This window comes from Cyprinus carpio, chromosome B8 (assembly GCF_018340385.1).
Source record: "Cyprinus carpio isolate SPL01 chromosome B8, ASM1834038v1, whole genome shotgun sequence".
Taxonomy (NCBI): Eukaryota; Metazoa; Chordata; class Actinopteri; order Cypriniformes; family Cyprinidae; genus Cyprinus; species Cyprinus carpio.
The window spans coordinates 28,209,388-28,234,205 of NC_056604.1; the positions used below are offsets into that span (position 1 = coordinate 28,209,388).

Consider the following 24,818-nt stretch of genomic DNA (forward strand, 5'->3'; position numbering starts at 1 on the left):
ACACTCACACATGCTACCACACTCTCACACATGCTTACACACGCTTACACACACTCAAACATGCTTATACACACTTAAACACACACTTACACGTGCTTACACACACTCAAACATGCTTACACACACTCACACACTTACACACGCTTACACACACTCAAACATGCTTATACACACTTAAACACACACTTACACGTGCTTACACACACTCAAACATGCTTACACACACTCACACACTTACACGCGCTTACACACACTCACACACACTCAGGACAGTTACGCCTCTGCAGGTGTGAGGACAGACAGCAGGAGGACTCACCTGATTGCGATATTTCTTGGCATACTTGTAGACTTCCATTACAGCCAGGTTAGTGTTGAACTCATTCCTGTACCTCTGCAGCAAAAAACATTCAGAAATTCTGTGTAAGTATACAAATGTATGTATTTTACATGTACTTGATATAGTTTTGCATTCTGGCATATGTATAATCAAGTGATTGGAATGATTGATTGTTAACATGTACAGCTACCAAAAGTCTATCCAATCTTACATACAGCACACTCACATACTACAAAGCAAATCTCAACTGCGTGATTGTTTGTATCGTCTCATAATCAGAAGTGTGCAGTCGGCTCACCCGTGACTCCTCGGCCAGGTGAGCGTTCATTTCCTGCTCGCTCAGCGGCGCCATCTCTAGAATCTGCTTGTAGTAACACTGCACTCTCTTCTTATACTCCGGGATCTCTTTGGCATACAGCAGCTTATTGGTGGGAGAATCCTGTAATAAAGAAGCAATCGATCAGATGCAGAATGTGTATGACGCTGTATGATTTGCTCCACTGATTTTCTGTACTTTGTTTGTGATCGGAGAGATTATAATGTGTCAGCTGTGATCAAGACTCTTTTAAGATCAGCCAGGGATATGTCAAATCAAACCTTCTGCAATCTTATTTTGGTTCAGACTATATTAATAACTGCAAAATTCACACGGGTTTGAACAGATGACCGGTTGAGCTGAAAATGTATGTGACCTGTTTTCTACATTTCTTCTCTCTACTTCTTGTCTGGTTTAGTCCTTGAGATGCGCTCACATTGCTCTGCAGGATTCTACGTGTGATATCCAGTCATTCCAATAGAATCTGTGTGACTGGGAGTTCAGCATGAGGGTGAAAAACTTCCCCATGCAGGTTTTGCTCATTTTCAGTTTGGTCACATGAATTTGCAGCGCTGACCACCAGATAGCTGCTTGGTTTGAAAGTGACGTCTGTGTGAGCTGGGCTTCATACTTAACAATACACAACGGACCTGTTTTTGCTCGCAAAGGTGACTACATGGCAGAAACTACAGTACGAGAGAATCTGACCACATTCACTTCACCTTTCTCTTCAGAGGTCACATGAAGAGATTCTCCTGTGATGAATGCTGCCATTCAGCCATACAGAAACACCTAGAAATAGTCATGAGATGTGCTTGTGTGTGTGTGTGAGTGTGTGTGTATTCTTTACATTACGAGGACCAAATATCTCCACATGGATAGTAATACCAGTAGATATTGACTATGTGGGGAAGTTTACTGATCACACACACTGAAGTGTTTTGAGAAACTAAGAGTGCATGTAGTTGTGTGTGAGGGGTGGGTTTAGGTGTAGGGTAACAGAGGATAGAAAGTACAGTTTGTACAGTAGAGAAAAACATTACGCCTATGGAGTGAACCCATAAAACATGGAACCCAACATGTGTGTGTGTGTGTGAGTGTGAGTGTGTGTGTTCTTACTTTGCCCAGCTGCAGGTCAGAGAGAGAGCAGGCGTCAATGAAAGCCTGAGCGATGACAGACAGACACGCGTCCATGTGATCCGTCTTATCGATATCAAACACAAACTGAGGGTTCTTCAGGATATTGACCCAGAAGCGCAGAGGCAAACTGCAGAGAGACACACAGAGAACATCAGAGTTAACACTCATCCACTGCTCCTGCTCTTTCTCCTTCAGGATCCTAAGCTAGAGCTCGTATCAATCTCACTGTAGATCACAGCAGTCAACAGCAAACCCCTTTAACTTCTGTGATGTGCTGCAGGGACTTGTTTCGTCCACAGGGATCTGAATGGATGGTAAAATGTCTCTGGCTGCAAGGACTTGAACAGTAAGTGACCTCAGTGATCAGCAGTTAACTAATAGAGGTGAGGCAAGTTATAACATTTCCATGAAACATGAAGCGATGGACTGTGCAGAATGACAGCAGGAAGTTTCAAACAGCTCATGGTTCTTTTGGTGTTGGTCTTCCAGATGTGTAACGTGTCGGGGTCGGTTATGCCGCGCTTGTCCGCCTGTTCTTCTAGAAAGTCAAAGAAGTATTTGACAGCTAGCGGTGGTTTCTCTGGAGGAATGCTGAGGATGGCTTGAAACAGATCGTCCAGGAACTTCTGCAGGGTTCCCTGTGCAAGACAAACACATTCACATAATCCAGCACCATTTGTCTTCATGACCTTTTCCCAACATCTACTGTCCCTCTGTGCAGAGCAGTGTGTTGATGAGCTCATGTTTGCGATGTCATGACCATGTGGCCTGGATTGAGCAAACGCTGGGTGATATCCTGCTGCATCTGGACAGCCGAGAAACTTGCACAAGAATCTGTAGACATGGGTTAGCTTCTGCTCTAAATTAACCCTGTGTTCCTGCTTCAGACTGTGAGACACAGAACTGTTTATCCAGACATAGCAGCGTCAGTATGTGTGTGATGCTTTTATGTAAAGCACTGTGGGTAACCTTGGGGTTCTTTCAGTAGTGCTATATAAATAAATAAATAAACCAAACCAGTGTATTGTATTTTTGTTTTACCTTTTTTCTCCATTATCATATTTTTATTTTACCTCTATTGTCTGTTTTCATCCATCTATTTTTATACACAATTTGGAACATCGCATAAAAAATGCGATAAGATGCACATAAATTCTAAAAAGGTGCATAAAAACTTATGCGCACAATTGAGTAGGATAAACTGTTTATCCGATAAGAAAAAAATGTGCATAAACTACGATGGAAACACATTTGCCGTATAAATTCCTCCATGCGCATTGAAAAAGTCGTGTGAGTTTGTGCTATGAGACGGATAACTTGACTATCAGCGGACCGATCTCATTCACAGCATCTTTATGTTGTTCAGGTCATTCTGAAAGCAACGACTGCATTTATTGTGTCTCGTCTGTTCTTTCTGAGGCGCATATGAAAATTATTATAGTCAGTGGCTTCTCCTGTTTTCTTAGAGATATTTAGTGCTAGTTTATCAGGAAGTGATACAGACTCGCTGGATATTCCAATTCAAGTTTAGTTTGAATCTTTGGATGGAAACATAGCTTGTGTCTTGTTGTTATATTCCGGAAGCTTCTGTTTGCCGTGTTGTTGGCAGTAAAGCTCATTCTGAGTGGATCTTACGGTTTCACCAAGTGCATGTGGACTGGAGAAGAAGAAACCTTTTTGAGGAGTCTTGAGGAGGTCAGTAGGGTGTTCTGCACTGATGCTTATTGTTATTGTTCTGGAATCTTGTGACTGTTTGTATCTGCAGAGCATGGCACAGACCGCAGAGTTGAGCGTTACCTTAGTGGAGAGCAGGCGTGTCAGGTAGATCTCAGGTAACACCTTCTTCCTGTGACTGTGTCTGTGGGACTTCCTGCTCTCTGTCAGCTCGTCGTGTGGCAGCACCTGCAGTCAAACCACAGCATCATAAATCATCAATCCACCAGCTCATATCCACTGCTACATTCAGTGTAACGCAGTCTGACTTAAGTGACCTAAGCTGTAACTGCTCCTCTGTTCACAGTTCTGGGAAGTGCTTTTGTTGTAATTCCTCACATGCTATTTCCTAATTCAATCTGTGCTTTAGGCCAGTTATTAATCGTTTCCCATGAACACTGTTTGAGAGACCCAGCTGATATCACCTTTCAGATCATTCTCTGTTGCTTTGCCAAAAAATGTTTTATCATGGCAATTACGTAACCTTTTTTCCCCTCAGCTGTGAAGTTGTGAAACTGAAGGCCAAACCCCACAGTGCAAATGAGAGATGTGACTGGTCGGATTTTCTGTCATTTGTGTTTGAAGGGCCTGACAATCGGTCTTTGTCTAGAGAGAGTGTTTGACCAGAGACTAACTCCCATTACTGTGTAAGAGCCAGTGAAGGACTGCTGGACGATGTGAGTCGTGACCATGATCAAATCTGCTTACAACAGCTAGTTTGAGTAATCGAGATCACTGGTCAAATATGATTCTTGATTATCAGTATGGCACAGATGAGAAAACTGAGACGTCAGCGCACTCACCAGATGAACATATTTGTCTGTGTCCAGATCTTTCACTGTGAATCAAGAGAAAAAAAGGTTGATTGAGAAGACTTGAGCAGCACCAGGAGCTTGTACCTGTGTGTATGTGAGGTCAGTGTGATGCTCACCTCGGCCCAGTGTGTTCTCTCTCTTGTCCTTCATGCTCATGGCCAGTGACGCTCCATCTGGGATCTGCAAGAGACAGGTCAGAGGTCATTAGGGTGATGCACACAGAGCTATTTTCTGGGTCACACCGCCAGCATTTCATGGCAGGGCCGATGTAGGCTCGATATGGGCCTGAATGTGTTTGTCCATGGGTTCCATGTTGGCTCTGTGTGAATTAGCCAGTTTCTTGCACTTATTTGGGGGAAAATCTGCTGAATTCAGAGTAATGGACTTACATATGGTCAAAATGTGCTACAGTTGTCTCAAGAGTCATGGCAGCTAAAGGCATTATCAATTTAGACAAAATATTAATCAAACAAACAGAGTAAAACAAAGAAGTAGGTTATCAAATTCTGTGGAAATCCCGTTTCTGAAAGTTTGCACACAAGCACACACACACTCACCTGATAGTGGAAGACGGTGTTGAGCTTTTTTCTGCCGTCCTCCATCACAGACGTGTCGTCCAGATCCTGCAGGATTCTGCTGCTGCGGCCCTCTGGGAACCACTCTGAGCGGGACAGACCAATCACAGTGAGCCACGACAATCAACCTGACACTTCATTCATTCAGAAAACAGCACAGGTCCCTTCAGAAACTGGCATTAATGACATTACACTTCAATACACAGCTTTTTCATATTCAAACATATGCATTTACATATTTAAAGCTGCAGTCTGTATGTTTTGCCTCTTTGGCGCCATCTGTGTTTGAAACCTGCAAATGCAGTTATTTGCTGAATTATCTTCATTATGTGGGTTGTGCCCCGGCACGGCTCAAGAGCCTAATGTTATCATAATCTAATGTTTTGAGGAGTATGTGTGGCTGTCAGCCACCGCACCAGTGTGGATATTCAGTGTATTTCAGAATCACAGATTCTACATCTTGTAAGTATGACCCAAATAAGAATTTTCACCGGATATTGTCATCTGATCAAGTAAGTAACATGTCTGCCACTTTTGTTCTGACCAAATGAGGAAAAAAACCATACAATCATGCTACCAATGGTGATTTTTGGCTTGTGCACACCAGGACAATTACCGCTGATGTTTAACGCCTCGCAACTAAACAAAGGGCGCCAGTGTGAGTGCACAAAATGCCAGGTGTAAAAGCATCATTTTTTTTTTAAACGCCTCAGGCTTGTTTTTTTGGTTTGACGCGCTGTATTAAAAACTAGCCGATCAATGAGATTGCCGCTTTTGTTCGCGTGCCTAGAGCTGCTGAAGTTACAGTAAAACACAACTTGGTGGTGCTCAAGCACAAAACAGACTTGCCAAGAACACTAGATACCTAATGACGAAGAGGAAGTAAGTAAACGAAGAAGATGCATTGAGACAAGATAATTGTAGAGCTGCTGGTCTCACTGTGTCTGAACATGGTGAGCGTGATTTCACCAACTACAACATGTTCCTGGAACAACATCCTTGTTGATCCTGGAGCAACATTCCAATCAACCAATCAGAACTGAAATATACATTTTCAGGAAATATCTGTTTTAGTCTTACAATCAGGGTTAGGTGCTTCTACACCCTTGTTAATCAGCTACCATTTCACACTGATCTTAGGGATAAATTACAGGTAGGGTTAGGTTTAGGGGTAGGGATTGGGTTAAGTCTATATTTTTGGACAATAATGTTGATCCAGGAACATGTCTTACTTGGCAAAATCACAGCGACTGTCTGAACACAAAGAGCTTTATGACAAACGCCACAGCAACTACAAACATTTCGATAAGAGGAAGTTGTTATGGAGAGGAATAGCAGATCAAATAGAATTTGATGTGTACTGGGGTATTTTTCATTAAGCGCCATGTAATGTCGGGAATTGTATTTTCAATTGAGATTATCTTGGGTGAGGATAGATAAGATGCTTTGTAAGAACGTATAGGATGAGTTTGGATATGTGTAGGAGCAATAATCATTCCAGTGTGCACGAGGCTTAAATCTAATGATCACTTAGCTCACATCACATCAAACTGTGCAAATTATTATTACTTAAACCAGGGGTGGATTTCATGAATTGGGTGCCCCAGGTAAATATAGGAATGGGGCCCTATACATTTGCACACATTTACCTAGATCAACCTTGAGGTTATTTTTTTGTCGTGATGCTTGCTGCTGCACAATGGTGCCACACTGTTGTGTCCAGTCTTTCTACATTTATGTACATGTTATAATGGGATTCTTTCATTTACATTTACATTTATTCATTTAGCAGACACTTTTATTATTTCATGTTGTAGACCACGAAATAGCAATTGATTTACCGTTGAGATACAAAAAACCTTTAAACCACTTTTTTAATAAAACGGATGAGTTTGAAGTATAAATTATTATATTATTTAAAAAGGATTTATGTGGGTGAAAAAAACTAACAAAACTGCAGACTGGATTATTGAAAATGCACATTCATTCTCTGCCAGTAGGAGGTGCTGTTGACCGGTAACGGCTGTAAACAAAGCAGCTCAGCTAATAAATGATACTTTATCAGGTAAAATGAAAATGCTATCAAAACTTTTCTGAAGACAATCAGTTCCCTTCAGTGGTTCATTCATATAAAAACATGAATTAGTGAGAATGAGAAAAACTGTGAAAAAAAAATATCCTATATTGACGAGGAAAGTCCACTGATGAGTTACTAGCGTAAGCCTACAATTTTATTTTAGTAATTTTAACTTAGGGCTGTCAATCAATTATAATATGTAATCACGATTAATCGCTTAAAACTTAATCGCACATTTTTATCTGTTCTAAATGTACCTTGGCTTAATGGCTAAGCTAGTCTCAGACTAAAATGCATGTTTGAGCTGTCTCAACTGAAAATATCTTGCTCTGACATATCTTAAAAATAATTTTTCTGTGTCAAGATACACACCTGTAACATTTTCTTCTAAGGCATTTTTGTAAAAGTTGCTTAAATATCTTAATTTAACTAAGGCCTAGTCCTGGTTTAAGCTAAGCCCCGTTTGTGAAACCGGGCCCTCAAGTTTTTAATCTAATCAACATGGGCATGGACAAATATGGATGCTTTATGTAATATTTGTTTATTAGTGAAACTATAGTTAACTGAGCATGAAGAGTAGACATGTTTCTTAAGCCATAGATGTTTTTTCAAAGAACGTGTTCATGTCTATTAGACACGTGGAAAAGAAAACATAGAAATACTAGGTTCCTATTACTTCTTTTTCTTTGCACTGAGCAATATACTTACACAAACATGACAGGGCAGCTCCCCAGACAGCAAGCAGTTTCGGCCCAGATCCGGCCCACATCTGGCCGCGGGCCATTTTACTTCTGTTTATTTGCATTATTACATTTGTTTGCCTCTCTGTGCCACATACTGTATTTTGATGCAGCTAAGTTCTCAAAACTATTTTCATTGATATATTTGACTGTTTCTGTTGTCAGACAATGGGATGAATATAAAATAGGGACTTTCCCTTTCCAAGATGTTAATCTGCATAAAAATCCTGATTTATAATCATGCTGTTGTCTGATAAAATCAAATAGGCTACACATAAGATAAAGACAATAGCTGTGTTGTGATTATGGCTATACTTGCATGTAAAGTTAGAGAAGCAACACATCTGTGTTTTAACTGAAAGCGCCGCTCACTGAACAGAGCAGACACAGAGAGAGAAGTGTGAGAAAAGAGAGACCTCGCGCTTGTGCAGCAGTCAGCTTCAGATGTATAATATTTTCATTTGCTACAAGCAGGATACACAGGAAGCACATTCAACTCGGACACACAGATGGTTGTCGTGGTAATAAACACCATAAACAGCAACCGTTAACGTGTCCGCACTTAATGCGCATCTCGTATATGAAAAGCATTTTAGGGGGCCCTTGGCTTTTGGGGGCCCAAGGCAGTCGCCTACCTTTGCCTAATGGATAAGTCCGCCCCTGACTTAAACATTATTACTTTATTATTATTAATGTTAACTTCATCCGCATTCTGTGACTACGTGTATTTAGTGTGTATACGGTTATCTGTAAACTACGGGTGAATCTCCAGTTGTCACTGATGATTGTCGTATGAATCTTTCTGGATTGCAATCCGCCATCAAAATGATGAGTTTAATTATTCCAGCTGCTGTGAGAAAAGACTGTCAAATATAACCTACTAGCCGGGACAGCTTCTTTATGTTTACAGTTGAGACGCAATGATGCAAAGAAGAACAGCGGCATGCTTGTATTTCCTGCGAAAAGTACCACTCAAATTAGAAAACATTATTACAAGCTTACCAGAGATAGTTCTGAACACTGGCTGGTTATGTACTTGCTCAGAAATTGATTTTGGATCATTTTTAACCAAAAAAAAATTACGGGCTGCAGCTTTAAAATAAAATAAAATTCATGGCTTTTAAATATTTTTCAATTAGTAAAGGTAATTATAAAATAATAATTATTAAAGTAAAAAGACAAATTATAAGTAGTGACTCCTAGTCAGTTTTGACACATTTAGTGATGGATGGAAGGTCTGTTCGGACTGGTCCTATATTTGAATGGTCAAATGATCTTCTGGGTCAAATTCAGTCAAACACGGAAGAACATGAGCTGAATGAAAGCAGCCACATGTCAATCACATTTAAATAAAAGTGTAACTTTTCATCCTCATATCTGGCTTGTTAATTGAGTTTGTAATATCTACCCTATTCTGATTCTTCTGATGCAATGCTTAACAAGTCTGCGTGCTCTAAACAGCCTGATTTCACCATGCTCGGAGATTCTTTACCCAGATCAACATCCTCTTCTCGAGGCCACTGCGAGAAGGGCAGGTTCTTGTAAAAGGCCTCTAGTATTTTCTCCTTCACTTGACCGATGGTGTCCGTGTTCATCACACGGACGCTCACCGAGTCCATACCGAAGCCCTGGAAGGAGACGTTGATGTTCTGGAAGGCAGACGGAGGAGATGAGAGGCCAAACAGTGTGATTTCACAGGTGCACAGACAGGTCAGGCGTGTGTGTTGGCGCTCACCTGCGGTTTGGCTTCGATGTTTTCTCGCAGGAGCCACTCCTCGTTGAGCGTGTAGCGTGCCTTCCCCGTGATGGCGTCGGTCGAGCCCTTGTTGATCTGCTGCTTGATGGCACACAGCAGCAGGAAGAACGGTTCGCCGACTGTCTCCTGAGGGGGTGAGAGAAACGGATGCTTACGAGCGCGCTCATACAGTCGATGAACTGAAGCCGAACAGTAAAATCAGCTGCTGAACTCTTCACAAACCTTAAGGTAGCTGTACATGCAGATGGACATCCAGTTGGTGAGCATCTTCTCCACCACAGACTCGGTCCGCCGGAGCATCAGTTTGGGGTTTTTGGAGGCTGAAGCGTCGATCAAATCCACTAGCAAATCCTTCATGATGCTGGTGTAGTACTCCAGTTTACCATGGAGGGCAATAGTGAGCAGAGAGGCCAGATTGCACCTAAACGTCAATGAAAGAGTGTGGACACATCATGAGACACATCAGTAATTGAGAACATTCCCACTGACGGCGGTGTAGATAGAGTCCTTCTGCACACAGAGGAAAGCGCTCTCTCACCGGACACCAACACTGCAGCTAGAATTACATTACTGCAACGCAGGGCGTAACTACTGTCAAAAACTGCCAAGAAACAAATCCAACATTTCAGCCAGGACCAAATCATCTGCACCTGGCTTCCCAAAAGCGATTGAGCGTACTCTAGCTTTCCAGGGCATTTTCTAAAGTGATATTTTGTTATTTTAGTGCAATTCCTGAAGCTGCACACACATGAATGCATAAGGATGTGCTTGAAGTGCTACTTACGAGATGCCAAACGCTGAGCTGTAACCGAGTGTCGGTCGTTACTGTAACACCATTAAATTTGCACTTTTAAACACTTGCAACTGACGCTGTGAAACGTCTACTTAAACAGTGTTGTGCAGAACAAGCTGCACTCAAACCGTGCCTCCCTTAGTGTAAACAGCATACAAATTAATTCTGGGCCCTGGGCTGTTCTTGCACTGACGGTTTCTTTTGAGGATATAATCTTTCTTGATGTTGCATTAGATGTTCTTAAGATCTGTGCATTGGTTTCTGGGTTTGAGACTAAACAGTAGTCTGTGCTGTCAGACTGTGGCTGGAGCGCTGGGCTGTGCTCGGATCCTGTTATTGTTCTCGTCTGTGTTTGTCTGTACTCACCTGTCTCTTACGGCAAAGTCTTTCTGCTGCTCCAGCGCATGAACAAATGTGACCAGGAAGTGTTTGTTGTTGAGAAGAGTGGAAAACAGCGTGATTCCCTCCTCCAGGTTCGGCCGCACGCTGTTAGACGATTACACAGAGAGAAGAGACACGTAATACAGGATAAAGCATTGATCTCCAAAATGCTAAAGGGTGTGTGTGTATGCATGCAGTGGGTCTTAAAGTGCATTAACATGTTCACACACAACATGATGCCCTTATACATTCTTTCAAGAATAATGTTTGGCATGAGTCATTGGTTCATGCAACTCTGCAATAGTGATTTCTGACAAATCAATTCTTCATCTTACAAAACACCCAGATGTACGATACTACAGTTTCACAATTGCACATGGGAATCACAACAATAATTTTCCAACTGTGCAACAATTCTTCAAACATTATGAAACTCATAGCGACCCAGTAGAATAATCTCAGCTAAAATAAAAATAAAGAAAGGCTGCTGACAGGAAACAAGAGCTTCCTCAGAAGACAGCGTATTGCGCAAAAACACAGAGTTATGGTTAGAGATGACTCTGCTGAATCTGTGCTTCACTGCAGCTACACGAGCTGTGGTATAATGAGCCGTCGGGAGGGTTCTGGACATTGATGGTAGCAGGTCTCACCTGCCAGTCCTGGAGCAGAGGATGCGTCTCAGACAGAGCTCGCGGGCCGAGAGGATCGTTCTCATACAAGGGCTGAACCAGACGCCTCTCATAGTCAGAGCACATCTGCACAAACACACACACAGTCAACGCTGGAGCATTCCTTCACGTCTTCACTTACTAAAATAGCTGCATTGTCCACATTAATGGAGCTTCGTATGCTTCCCATCCCCTGTCAGGCAGAGCAAGAGCTCACAGTAAAACTCTATTAGCAGCAAACACACAGAATTCCCCTAAACGTGTCTGTTGTGTCAGTGCGCTGGAGGGAGTATTCAGGAGTTTCTTGTCTTTGTGCCCAGTATTGTGCAGACACTAAGACTGGAAAATTGCAACATTTGTGGTTTTCACTGGAGAACAAAAATAAGGGATGAGGAGAGTCCTGAATCTGCCCTGGCTGGAGACTTTAACTCTTTAGTAAACTACAAATCATCTGTTATTAACTATGTTTGATGGACAAATCCTCAAATCCAGTGTTTTCAATAAGAAATGACGGCCACTTCAAGCACAGTCTAGAGAAATATCAAACCAAGTGTGCTGTTTAAAGAAATGTGACTAGAGCTTTCCTCACTGCTGTAGTCCTTCCAAGCATTTTCTGCAAGGACTTTTCACCAGTGGCTCTGACAGTGATATTTAGCGTGACTGAAGGATTTCAGTGGATGTGTGAAGTCTATGCACATCATCCACCAGCATCAGATGGAAAGTGTAACAATATCCAATGTATAATAATTATACTGATCCTCTGATGTTTCGCTTGAAAAAGTGTGCTTGTGCTTCGTTCTTTAAAATAAACATCACTTGGTTTGATATATAACGTAAGGCATTTATACATTTAAATTAGTGCCGTCAAACGATTAAACGTGATTAATCGCATCCAAAATAAATGCTTTCGTTTACGTAATATATATGTGTGTACTGTGTATATTTATCACCTATATATAAATACACACACATGCACATATATATTTAAGAGAAGTATAATATAAATTACATGGACATAAATATATTCATGTAAATATTTTCACAATATACACTGTGTATGTGTGTACATAATAAATATACACAGTACACACACATATATTATGCAAACAAAAACACTAATTTAAATGTGATTTAAGTGTCCAAATATATATTGTTAGGGCCACTGTGTGTTACAGTTCACAGTAACAGCAGACATCGACTCTTGAGGTCAAGCATCACTGAGCATCTGTTTCAGCTCATCACACATCAGACAGAGTGAACTCTTTCTAATAATGTGACTACGTTCAGTGTTTCCTGAGAATCTCACGTTTCCCATCATAGAGCTTTAACTGATGGCTTGACCTGCTGCAGGTTTATTTGCCCTGGTGTTCAGTTATGGCATGTGTGTGCAGTGACCAGACCTTGGGGAAGAAGGTGCGTGTGACGAACTGCTTGTACTCCAGGAAGGGGATTCCCTGTGTGCGGCTCAGCTCTTTGGTCAGATCCGTCATATCAGTCTGCAGCTCCGCAAAACCTGCCACACACAAACACACGGCTCACCAAATCACTAACATCAACCCCAACACAAAAACCTAATCTTCCTTTCATGCATGAACTGATTTTCCCGTTGAAGATGTGACACAAAAACATGTTTACTTTGCCATCTGAATGAAGATACGGGCATTCTCACACTGTTTATGAGCTTCAGCTCAAACTCTCATTCAGTGTGACAATATCACCATTTATAGTGTTAAAGGGATACTCCATCCCAAAATGAAAGTTTTGTCATTAATCACTTACCCCCATGTCATTCCAAACCCGTAAAAGCTCCGTTCATCTTCGGAACACAATTTAAGATATTTTGGATGAAAACCTGGAGGCTTGTGACTGTCTCATAGACTGCCAAGTAAATAACAGTGTCAAGGTCCAGGAAAGATATTAAAGTCGTGGTCAGAATACTCCATCTGCCATCAGACGTGCAATCTGGGTTATATGAAGCGACGGGAACACTTTTTGTAAGCAAAGAAAACAAAAATAACGACTTTATTCAACAATTCCTTTGTCAACAGTCTCCTCTGTGTCTCTCTATATCACCGTATGCTCTTCTGTGTCATCTGCTCTACATGTATTTAGCTTTGATTTGAAAGAAAACAGCGCATCTTTGTTGCACGGATGACACAGAAGAGCATACACAGCATACGGTGATATGGAGAGACACAGAGGAGACTGTTGACAAAGGAATTATTGAATAAAGTCGTTATTTTTGTTTTCTTCGCTTACAAAAAGTGTTCCCGTCACTTCATATGACCCAGATTGCACGTCTGATGGCAGATGGAGTATTCTGAAGATGACTTTCATACCTTTCCTGGACCTTGACACTGTTATTTATTTATCAGTCTATGGGACAGTCACAGTTTCATCCAAAATATCTTCAGTTGTGTTCTGAAGACGAACGGAGGTTTTACGGGTTTGGAACGACATGGGGGTCAGTGATTAATGACAAAATTTTCATTTTGGGATGGAGTATCCCTTTAATATGAAGCAGCTGGTTTTTAAATGGCTTTGGACACACACACACACTACAGTCTATGTGAAGCAGTGGTTTGTGGTGAGAGGTCACACGCTGATTCTGTGTCTGTGTGTGTGTGTGTGTGTGTGTGTGTGTGTGTGTGTGTGTGTGTGTGTGTGTGTGTGTGTGTGTGTGTGTGTGTGTGTGTGTGTGTGTGTGTGTGTGTGTGTGTGTGTGTGTGTGTGTGTGTGTGTGTGTGTGTCTGATCTGAGATCAGCGCGGCTCATTTGTCTCCAGTCTTCAGGACACGAGAGGAGCTGATATCAGATCAGTGCTGTGGGGAAAGTCCTGCTGGGATAACAGGAAGTGAGACATCCTCTTATTGTTTCAACACAGGATGTTTGTGTATATTCAGGGATATTCAATTACCATGGAGACTAAGAATAACACAGGAGGACAAGAGAAGCAGTGAGAGAGACAGAGAGACAGAGAGCTGGTGATGGTGAGATGTTGCAATCCAGAAAGCTGAGCTCCTCTGAGTCACAGTCACAAGCAAACACCCCCAACTACAAGAACAATCACACACTTCAGCCCAAACCCATGTGTGTTTACTGCTTTAACTGGACATGCTGTTCACCGCAGATTCACATGGTCACACTTCATTACTGTACAAACAGATGTTCTGATAAAAGTCTTCACAGGCACAATATAATATCCAGAAGTAAACAAACAGTTGATATAAAACAGCCAGCTCCGCCATCAGTTACTCACCAGTCACGTCACACCAAACCTGCATGACTGTCTTTCCTCAGAACATAAACACAAACGTGAAACTCCACGAAGGGCAAAAAACAACATAAAGGACTTAAGAATTTGAGTGTCACGGCTCTGAGTATTTGTGATCATGAATGAGCCGCTGTGGAGGACAGCTTTAACTCTGTTATTTTTGTGGTGATGTTATTGTGTGTTACAATGGTTTCATTCCCCAAAAAATATCTATAAAATCAATGTTTATGCAATGTAAAGCTTCTCTGAATAAAAGCTACTTTGCAGCATAGACTATTCATTTTATATTGATGTTAATGTTCACTAGCAGAAAGGAAGCCGTGTGGAGCAGAAACAGAGAGACAGAGACGGATGAAGGATCTATCCAGACCTTGTCTACACAACTCAGAAGAAAACAGGGTGGCTAAAGGACAGATGAGTGTAATAACACTGATTTATGACACACTCTGAGTGTGTGATCATTTCCTGCTGTCAGGCTCACACATGAACATAAACACACACGCGTCACGTGATCTTTAAGAGTGTGTGAGAGACGTGTGCTGATCCGCTGGGATTACAGCTACTAAAACTGACAGTCCATCACTGCACAGAGAGAGTGTGTGTGTGTGTGTGTGTGTGTGTGTGTGTGTGTGTGTGTGAGTGTGTGTGTGTGTGTGTGTGTGTGTGTGTGTGTGCGTGAGTGTGAGTGTGTGTGTTTGTGCGTGTGTGTGTTTGTCTGTGTGCGTGTGTGTGCCTGTGTGTGTGTGAGTGTGAGTGTGTGTGTGTGTGTGTGTGTGTGTGTGCATGCGCGTGTGTGTGTGTTACCTTTGCGTATCTCATCACGGATCTGTGACTCCATCTCTTCCATCTGTAATAGAGTCTTCTGCCAATACCTCTCTGCCCTGCGGCTCTTAGTGCAGTAAACCACCAGCGCTGAACACACACACACACACATACACAGATGTTAGTCATTTTTCTTGAACACACACACACACACACACACACACACACACACACACACACACACACACACACACACACACACACACACACACACACACACACACACACACACACACACACACACACACACACACACACACACACACATCAGCTTCCAAACAGTCCAAGACATCAGTTTTTTAAAAGCTTCTCTTTTGCATTTAAAACCAGTACACAGCACAAGCATCAGAGTGAGGTGCTGATCTGAAACTCTCTCTCTCAGATGACCGTGATCTCCAGCAGAGGAGCTGATCCACAGAGACCTGAGCGTCTGCACACAGCTCCGACTGAAGAGGAGAGACGTACCCACAGTGCACAGCAGCAGCAGCACACAGCACACCACGATGGAGACGATGATGGCCAGCTCGCTGCCTCCACCCATCTGCACCATCGCTATCACCTTCTGGAAGTGACCCACACGCACCTGAAACACACCGGCACAACATCACACACAACTCACTGAGCTACATAAAAACAAAACATTAGACACCACACAAAATAATATGTTGGCTAATCTACTTGAGTTTCTGACAAAATGTTTAATTTAATGTTTAAAATGAGTCTATTTAAAAATATTGATTTAAATGAAATCATCTGACATGAATGAAGACTTGTTGAATGAATGATTCAGACATTAAATACAAATAATTTTAAATATAATGTAACAATATTTGAAGCCAAGTATAATTTTCAAAGGTCAAAATTACTCATTTCAATCATGGTTGCCTATATCCGGACTACAAAATTATACCCCAATACTTTCGTTATTATTTAATGTTTGCAAAACAGAAATGTAGCCTACTGTAGACTGTTTCCAACATGATGAGCGCTGCTGTCTCTGGATCAGCATAAATATTTATGATTTAAGCATAATGATGAATTGACATAGCAGAATATTCATTTAGGAATAAGATTGCGTGTGTTTGAATCAAGATTCAGATTTTTTAATGATTTCTCATGCACACATGAGCCTATAGCCTATGTATTCTTGTAGTCATATGTCATATTTGTACCAGACCTCAAAAGTAACCCGGGCCCCCCCACCAGCTTCCGGAACCATGTTTAGGTCTAATCTTCACATATAAATCTTCAGATCACTTGAATAAACATTCATTGGGTGATTTATGATGCTGTGTTCACTGCATGGAGAAGAGATCCTTGACATTATCTGATTCACATAGACATGGAGTAAATGATGGCAGAATGTGCATGTTCACTTCCTAATCCTGCGGTCTGCAGTCCTGTTAATAAGACGGGCAGTATGCAGGTCTGTGCATCTCGCCGTCCTCCCGTTCCCATGAAACAGCGCTCCTCAGGACAAAGCACTGAATGCCTGACTGGGCCTCAAGACTCTCTCCACCAAACAAGATGTTTGTTGACGTGTTTCTTCAGACGTTCAGATCTCTCTCTGCTCCATTAGCTGCGTCACGGCCTTCAGAGCGCAGCGTGTTAAATATAGCTGCTGCTGTTTCAGAGTCAGACCGGAGGAAGAGCGGGGGATTTCACTGGTGACGTGAGGGCTTGATTAATGCTTGTTTTGGTGTCTCGTCCAGCACATTCCAGCCGCTGATCCGGCGGATAGAGTCTGTGATTAGCGTCAGATACAGAGCACTGATACGGGTGATGAGGGTGTGTGTGGTGTTGCGTGTGAGGCACAAATAAAGACATTCAGGGTCCAGTCACAGTCTGCAGGTCACAGTGAGGCGTGAAGATGAACGCGCACTTCTTGCACCAGTGGAGCTTATCAACCCACAGGATACTCATGATTAAACTTCTGCAGCCATCAGTAACGTAATTATCACCATGAACACTCAACAATACCCTGAAAGCATTTAAACATGCTTCATGTTCATTTCTGTTAAAGAACTTAATGCTGTATATATTTAATATTAAGGTTTGACTATATTAAAGCTATAGTTCAACAAAAACGGTCATTCTAGAGCACAAAAGTAGATATTTTGCAGTTTAAAGGATATTGACATTTCTCAGCATATCTGCTGCTGTGCAGTACTTTATACAGAAGGTTATCATGAGTGTGTAAATATTACTGAGAGAGCTCATTTCAACATATTTCATTAAACACAAGCTATGATGTTCCATTCATATTCTTCTGTAAGATTATGTTGTTGTTTTCTTTTTCTTTTGATTCTGTGCAGATCTTGGCCTTTGCTTTAAAACGTGTTCTTCTCTAACATGGGTGGATTTTGACTTTGTGTGTGTGAGTTTTGGTCAGATTGTTGTGTGTGTGGACTCACGGTGACGGGCAGCTCTCCGGTGCTGGCGCTCAGGGATCTGTTGATGGTGCAGTGGAACAGCTGCTCGTTGTGGAAGGTGATGTCACAGAGGTCTGAGCCAATCGTCACGGAGTATTCCTGCAGCGTCAGGTCCAGCTCACTTGGCCCTTTCTGACACACCAGCACACAAACACATGAGGAGCCTGTTACGCTTCATGATTTTAAATACACAGATACTGTAAGTGACGGAGGACTCTGTCCAGTATTTCACAGTGGAAATAAAAACCATGTGATTGACAGAACGCCCTGTCGCTCATCACGGCTGTTTAGGACACAGCGTATAAATATGTTTAGATATGGACAACTAAACGTCCTGTGATAATTAGCCACATACTTTGATAGCAAACACAGAGACACTGTCTTCACATCTTCATCCTTCCTTCCTTTCTTCACAATTCTTTAGGAGAGAATGAAAATAAAACTCCCTGGCTCTTCTGTGCCTGATAGGTACTTCCTGTCTGACCCTCAGAAACTCACAACATCCTGCCACACAGATCTGGACTTCCCCAACACTGTGTGTGTGTTTGTGTGTGAACAATGGTCAGCTACTCTTGTCATGGCAGACCATAGGATAGGTGCGGACCGTTACTATTATTCTCAGCCCTAGTGTAATTATAATCAACATTCATCATCCATCTTGTATGGATTTGTACACTAAACTTTATCTGTGAACCAATAATGGTATTAAGATATCATTATTGGTTCACAGATAAAGTTTAGTGAACAAGGACGACAAACTACCTTCTGGAACACAGCGGTGAATCAACAGTGCCTTAAAAGAGTAGTTGAGCCAAAATGAACATTTGCTGGAAATGGATGTAGGCCATCGCAGATCAGGATGAGTGTGTTTCTTCATCAGGTTTGTAGAAATGTGTCACTGCATCAGTGTCTCAGCAATGGATGCTCTGCAGTGAATGGGTGCCGTCAGAATGAGAGTCCAAACAGCTGATAAAAACATCACAATAATCCACAAGTAATCCACAGCACTCCAGTCCATCAGTTAACATCTGGAGAAGACAAAAGATGAAACACATCCAGCATTAAGATGTTTTTAACTCAAATACATAGAGTCTATAATCCATAATAACACTTCCTGCAGTGAAAAAGTGCATCTCCTGTTGTCTCTCACATATTTGTTTAGAGATGTTTTAGAGATGTTAAATGGTGCTTGATCTGTGTTCTCTCCTGATTCAGAACAGAACACTTTTTCACTGGAGGAAGTGTTATTATGGATTATAGACTCTATGTATTTGAGTTAAAAACATCTTAATGCTGGATGTGTTTCATCTTTTGTCTTCTCCAGATGTTAACTGATGGACTGGAGTGCTGTGTATTACTTGTGGATTATTGTGATGTTTTTATCAGCTGTTTGGACTCTCATTCTGACGGCACCCATTCACTGCAGAGCATCCATTGCTGAGACACTGATGGAATTTCTCCAAATCTGTTCCACTGAACAAGCAAACTCATCTACATCTATGATCACCTGAAGGAGTGTATATTTTCATTTTTGTGTGAATTATTTACATGCTGTCTGGTTCTAGATGATGGACACACACACTCACATTGATGATGAGGATGAGCGGCTCTCCAGGATGATGTTTGATGAGTTTCTCTTTGTTGGCCGTATAGAACTGCGGATCCTCCACGTAGTCAAAGTGAAAGGCATCAGCGTGAGGCTCCTCATCCTCGTCCGGCCCTCGTCCTGATGGAGACGCGTCCTCTCCTCTGTACAGCACCTCGTTGAGGTAGAAGTGTGCTGTGGCCTGCTGGGATTGATTGGCGGCAGGAGACTGACAAACAATCAGAGTAGAGGACACACAGGAGCAGCTCTGCGGAAATGACATTGGTATGAACGAGCGCACAGACTGAAACATCACACACACCAGCACTTTGATCTCTATCCTATAATCAAAGCATTATTTATCTCACCGTCTGTCCGACTCCAGACACCTCCATCCTGACAGACTGCACCAGATCGAAGCCGTATCCTGTGACGGAGATACTGCGACCACCGCTGCAACACCATCACATCACAATTGCATGTTAAAACAAAGGCTCTGAGTAGTATGTACACTAGCATACTACTGATACTGCTGCATGTAGGCAGTATTGTGCACTTTATGCAATATGTAAGGGATAATGCACGGCTAGCTGTGCATTAAAGAATTTTATTGCATGACATGGAGGCCAAGAACCACCTAACGTGAAGAGCATTAAAATTGTTTGATGCACAGCTAGCCGTGCATTATCCTGCTTATACCATGGTAATTTGCCAGCACTGACTAGTGAAAACTGTTAATAATATTTGACCGGAAGGGTAAAAATGATGGTTATTTCTGCAGTTACAGTTTGTTAGCTCCAGCATTCTGCCTGCTTCAAATCAGACTCAGAGATGAAATAATAAATAATAATTATAAATATAAAAATAATTTATTTGAATGAATTATAGCATTCATTTTTTTTTATTAATTATCACTCGATCGAGAGAGAGAGAGAGAATTGACAGTTGTGTTTGCGTTACTTGCGTCTGTGTCTATCTCTACAAACAATGAAGGTGAGTTTATTTGCTTCAAAAACAGTGATTTTACCACCTCATTGCTGAGGAATATAATGTAGCAATCTAGTATCTAGGCTGTTTTATGAATAAAAGTCAACAAGTTTCTTTATGTGCGCAGCGCAATCTGCAATCTCCAACCTCTGTGTGTGTGTGTGTGTGTGTGTGTGTGTGTGTGTGTGTGTGTGTGTGTGTGTGTGTGTGTGTGTGGATTTTTTCTTTTTTTTTTTTTTTTTTTGTTTGTGTGTGTGTGTGTTTGTGTTTGCTTGGAACTACTTGTGCATTAAAAGGTTTTAATGCATACCTGCCAGCCAATCAGAATTGAGTGTTCAGACAGACCATGGTATAAATGTTGACTACTGCTGTCCTATGTGCGTTCAGTACCTGAGGAAGCTTTTGTTGGGTCTGATGTGACTGATAGTAGGGTTTTTCTCGTAGGTGAATGTGAAGCTGGGTGAAGCGCTGAGGCACGGCCGGCCGTCATACACCACACACACAGACACGTTCTCAGCGACGGCCGCTTCGGCTGGAGGCATCACACACTTGATGACCTTACTGGACAGCCTGCAGAAGCACACGGCAGATGTGATGAGCTGCAGATTTGCGTGATATATCAATAAAACACGAACCGCCATAAACACACGCTCACATGAAGATGGTGCAGTTCTGAGTCTGGTTGATCTTGACGTTGACTGTGGATCCAGCGTCCAGGAACCGGCCGTGGATGGTGAGTCTGGTTCCTCCAGCGAGGGGACCCTGCTGCGGCATGAACTCCAGCAGTCTGGGCTCCTGTTAATTGGAGGACAGAGAAAAAACTTCTTTAAAGTAGGGATGCATGATATTAAATTTTCGCTGATATTTTTCCAATCATTTTGACCCATAGCCGATGCCGATATATATATATATTTCCCTGTTTTAAAACAACAGCAAGTGTCTTTTGTGCAGAAACTATAAACATTTTTTTTGTTATATATGAGCAAAAATAAAAAATAAACATTACTAAAGTTATTTTTTTAAATGAGAGAACACTGTATATAAGTTTAAGTAATCCATTTGAAAAAATATATTACATATTAATGGATAAATCTGTATATAGTTAAAGTGTTATAACTGTATAAGTGTTTGTAATTGTTATTCATGTAAACTATAGATTCTGGCCTTTAAATGAAAACAGACTTGTGAATTTATGACATTGATACCCTTTATTTATTCAGAAGCACAAGTCATTACCACACTATCACACCCCGAGCGCACGATGTGAGCAATTCATCTTATCGCAAGGCATATCAGCATAATTTTTTTCAAATTGGCCGATGTTGATGTTTACATTGTAAGCCATTATCAGTCGATTCTGATAAATTCTGATAATATCCTGCATCCCTGCTTTAAAGTATTGGCTCATTCACAAACTATGGTTCAGTCCAGTCCGTGATCTGACTAAGCGTCACGCTGGAAAGAGCTGGCAGACCAGCAACAAATCAGCTACTATTTTCCAAAATACAGCTGTTGTGACAGGCTGAAGATCTACCAGCCAATTAACTAAACCAGCATGGAACAGCTACAAACCCACTGCTACGTTTCACTTCCAGCAGCCTTTAGCTGGATTTTCCATCAGGAAGGCTTTAATATGGAATGCTGTAGCATAGCAAGCACATTTCAGTATGTTTTAAGCAGCAAGAGCTGTGTTGATGAAGTCAGAGAGCAGCAGCTTTGATCACATCAAGAACCATAAACGCTTCTGGAAGGCTAGTTTAAACTAGTATGTCATTGAGGAGTAATGTGGCATGCAGAATGAATGTCAACGCTACACATGTGAACATATACAGCACACACAGACCACATGACATCACATCCTGTGGGGGTGGAGGCTAGCTGAGGGTCAAGAGGAGCATATTAAAGCATAAGTATGTGTGAGTGTGTGTTGTTCAGCCAGATGTTTCCTGAGCTCAGTCACTGAGGCGGCGAAAGGTTTGAGGAAGGAGCTTTGGAGGAGCCCACATTCACATCCCTTTTCCTGCCTTTCCTCTTTACCAATTCTGACCCTGATTTCCAGTCCTGCTCCAGATCCATTTCAAACCAAAACCAGTCTTGGGTATCCTCAGAGTCTTAAGTGTGTTGGAGAGTTTCCTCGAGCTGCCAGCCATGTTTTGGAACATAGTGGCTGGTTTCTTGTTGAAGCAACCTAGGAATGGTTGAAGCTGACTGAATATGCTGGACCAGTAAGAAACCAGCTGCTTGTAACGGCTGAAAGTGCTCAAGCTGTTTTGTAAAAAGGTGGCAGGTTGACCTGTTAAAACCAGCTACTTACCAAAAGACAGCTAGCAGTTTAAGCTCAATCATCCCCAGGCTGCTCTCAGATCTCTTTAATACATTTACCAGTTTTCCACCGGATTCCTCAGGCAGGGGCAAAAGGCTGCTAGCAGTTATGCACCACCAAAGACCTATCACATTCAGCCACGGTTTTCAATCGGATTCCTGAGTGTTTGTTGTGACTATTGTAGTATGTTTGTTTTGGTTTTGGGTATTGTTTTGGATTGAGTTTATAGTCATGTTGTGTTTTTATAGGAGTTTGTGATGGTCAGTGGTGTTTATATACATATCATCACCAGACATCCCAACCTGCAAAAAGTCATTTCAGGGAGGTATCCCGAAGACCCCCCCCCCCCCCCCCCCCCAGAAGGAAAAAAAAAAGAGGAAGGAGGACAAGGATATGATAATTTCACCACAGAACATGACTTTACTTAAAGATATCAAAGCATAAAATATTATTTCTATAAGCTATAGGTCTATGCAAGTATTCGTTAATTATGTTTAAATATGTAGGTTACTTTTACTATTTATATAAGCTGCTTATACTATTTATGTAAACTGCTTTTATTTATTTTCCATTGCAACTTTAAACAGGTCTGGTTTTGTTGTTTTCATGTAGCCTTGGCAACTAGCCTGAATAATATGCACATGAAATGAAACATGTCAACTCACCTCAACATGCCTTTTGCAATCATTTAACCCACCATGGGCAATGCTGAAGTCGCTGTTACAAATAGTGCAGCGAGCAAGACTGTCATTATGTTTGACACTACAACACTAAACTACTACTTTTGTGTAGTCTGCCGTAAAATGTGTATTATACTTGGTTTTTTATTTATTTCTCTTTATATAAATTTTTTTTTGTGTTTTTTTTTTTTTGTGGCACTCTCCCTCTGCCATGGTGCTCCTGTTTCTAGATAGACAATGACATAACTGATTAATTTGGTTCGGGAGAAAGATAAAAGCCCGCCCACACTGACAATTGATTGGTTAATTTGCCGAAACAGGCCAATCAGGATGCTCTCTGTCTTACATGCGTTTCGCACACACTCACACTAGCACACACACACTCGCTCCCTCTCCCTCTCTCCCGTGCGCGCGCTACACGGTTTGAAACAGTCTCTGTCTCGTATACGCTTTTGCTCGCTCGCTCTAGATTCCGGGAGATTTTAACTTATTTGCGGGCATCAGGGAGCCGCTATCATTATGCGGGAGACTCCCGGGACTTGCGGGAGACTTGGGATGTCTGGGGGGCTTGTGGTGGCCGGTGGTGTTTTTATTGGTATTTATGAGCTGCCCTTAGATCACCCCATTCTACAAATTCAGAATGTTTTTAATTTCTTAATTTGTGTTTTGCTCTGTTTAATAATTCTGAATGGATCCGTGTATATTTATACACAGTCAGATTAAGGCGACTGGTATAGCGGTCTGTTGGCGTCTCCGTGTGGTTCTGTTTGGTACTCAGCTTGACTTGTAGTTATAGAAAATGATCTAAACAAATTGTTCCTCACAGTTTTTGCTGTTGCACTGTACACATACATTTTGAATTATGGATTTTTTTTTTTTTTTTTTTTTTTTTCTGGACAAATTCTTGCAGAAAATCTAATTTTGTGAGAATCATCCCCAAACTTAATCTTATCTTTATTTTAAAAAATTTCAAGTCTTATTAAACTGGAATAAATCATACTGGGATATATGCTAAAATTGTTGGAGCCAATGTTCCACCAGCCGCCACTGTCCACAGGTTTACTGCTAAAATCAGCACAAGAACATCAGTCTGAAGACTCGGTGGCGCCAAATCACACTCTGTTCCCTCACATTGGTTTATAAAACAAACCACATGTACCACCGTATCTCTCAATGCCGTCTGAAAATGACATCGGTCCAGAAACTCCATCAGACAAAACAAAGCAAAGCCCTTCCTCTCGATCAGCTGAGTTCATGCAGTCAAATGTGCAGTCATATCACGCAAACATTTGCTGAAAGTGTAGAGATCTGGTAGCATATTCTGTGATATCCCTCATGAGAGGGTGGTCTAACACACAGCAAAGGGTGTGATGGGGAAACAAATCAAGATGAAGACAAAAGAGC

At 41.6% G+C, this 24,818-nt stretch overlaps 1 protein-coding gene across 1 annotated transcript in view; it reads right to left on the reverse strand.

The window, feature by feature from the left end:
* Positions 1-24,818, reverse strand: part of plxnd1 (plexin D1) — a 55,460-nt gene that overhangs the window by 4,698 nt on the left and 25,944 nt on the right. Inside the window, exons 15-35 of the mRNA XM_042729088.1 lie at positions 21,067-21,206; positions 20,802-20,981; positions 19,793-19,877; positions 19,426-19,692; positions 17,822-17,971; positions 15,873-15,990; positions 15,390-15,497; positions 12,712-12,824; positions 11,294-11,398; positions 10,629-10,759; positions 9,692-9,890; positions 9,449-9,595; positions 9,206-9,362; positions 4,879-4,982; positions 4,438-4,501; positions 4,310-4,344; positions 3,591-3,695; positions 2,271-2,431; positions 1,773-1,923; positions 636-776; positions 317-391 (exon numbers count right to left, since the gene is read on the reverse strand). Coding sequence (XP_042585022.1) covers positions 317-391; positions 636-776; positions 1,773-1,923; positions 2,271-2,431; positions 3,591-3,695; positions 4,310-4,344; positions 4,438-4,501; positions 4,879-4,982; positions 9,206-9,362; positions 9,449-9,595; positions 9,692-9,890; positions 10,629-10,759; positions 11,294-11,398; positions 12,712-12,824; positions 15,390-15,497; positions 15,873-15,990; positions 17,822-17,971; positions 19,426-19,692; positions 19,793-19,877; positions 20,802-20,981; positions 21,067-21,206 — 2,736 coding nt within the window. The remainder of the gene's footprint in view (positions 1-316; positions 392-635; positions 777-1,772; positions 1,924-2,270; positions 2,432-3,590; positions 3,696-4,309; positions 4,345-4,437; positions 4,502-4,878; positions 4,983-9,205; positions 9,363-9,448; positions 9,596-9,691; positions 9,891-10,628; positions 10,760-11,293; positions 11,399-12,711; positions 12,825-15,389; positions 15,498-15,872; positions 15,991-17,821; positions 17,972-19,425; positions 19,693-19,792; positions 19,878-20,801; positions 20,982-21,066; positions 21,207-24,818) is intronic.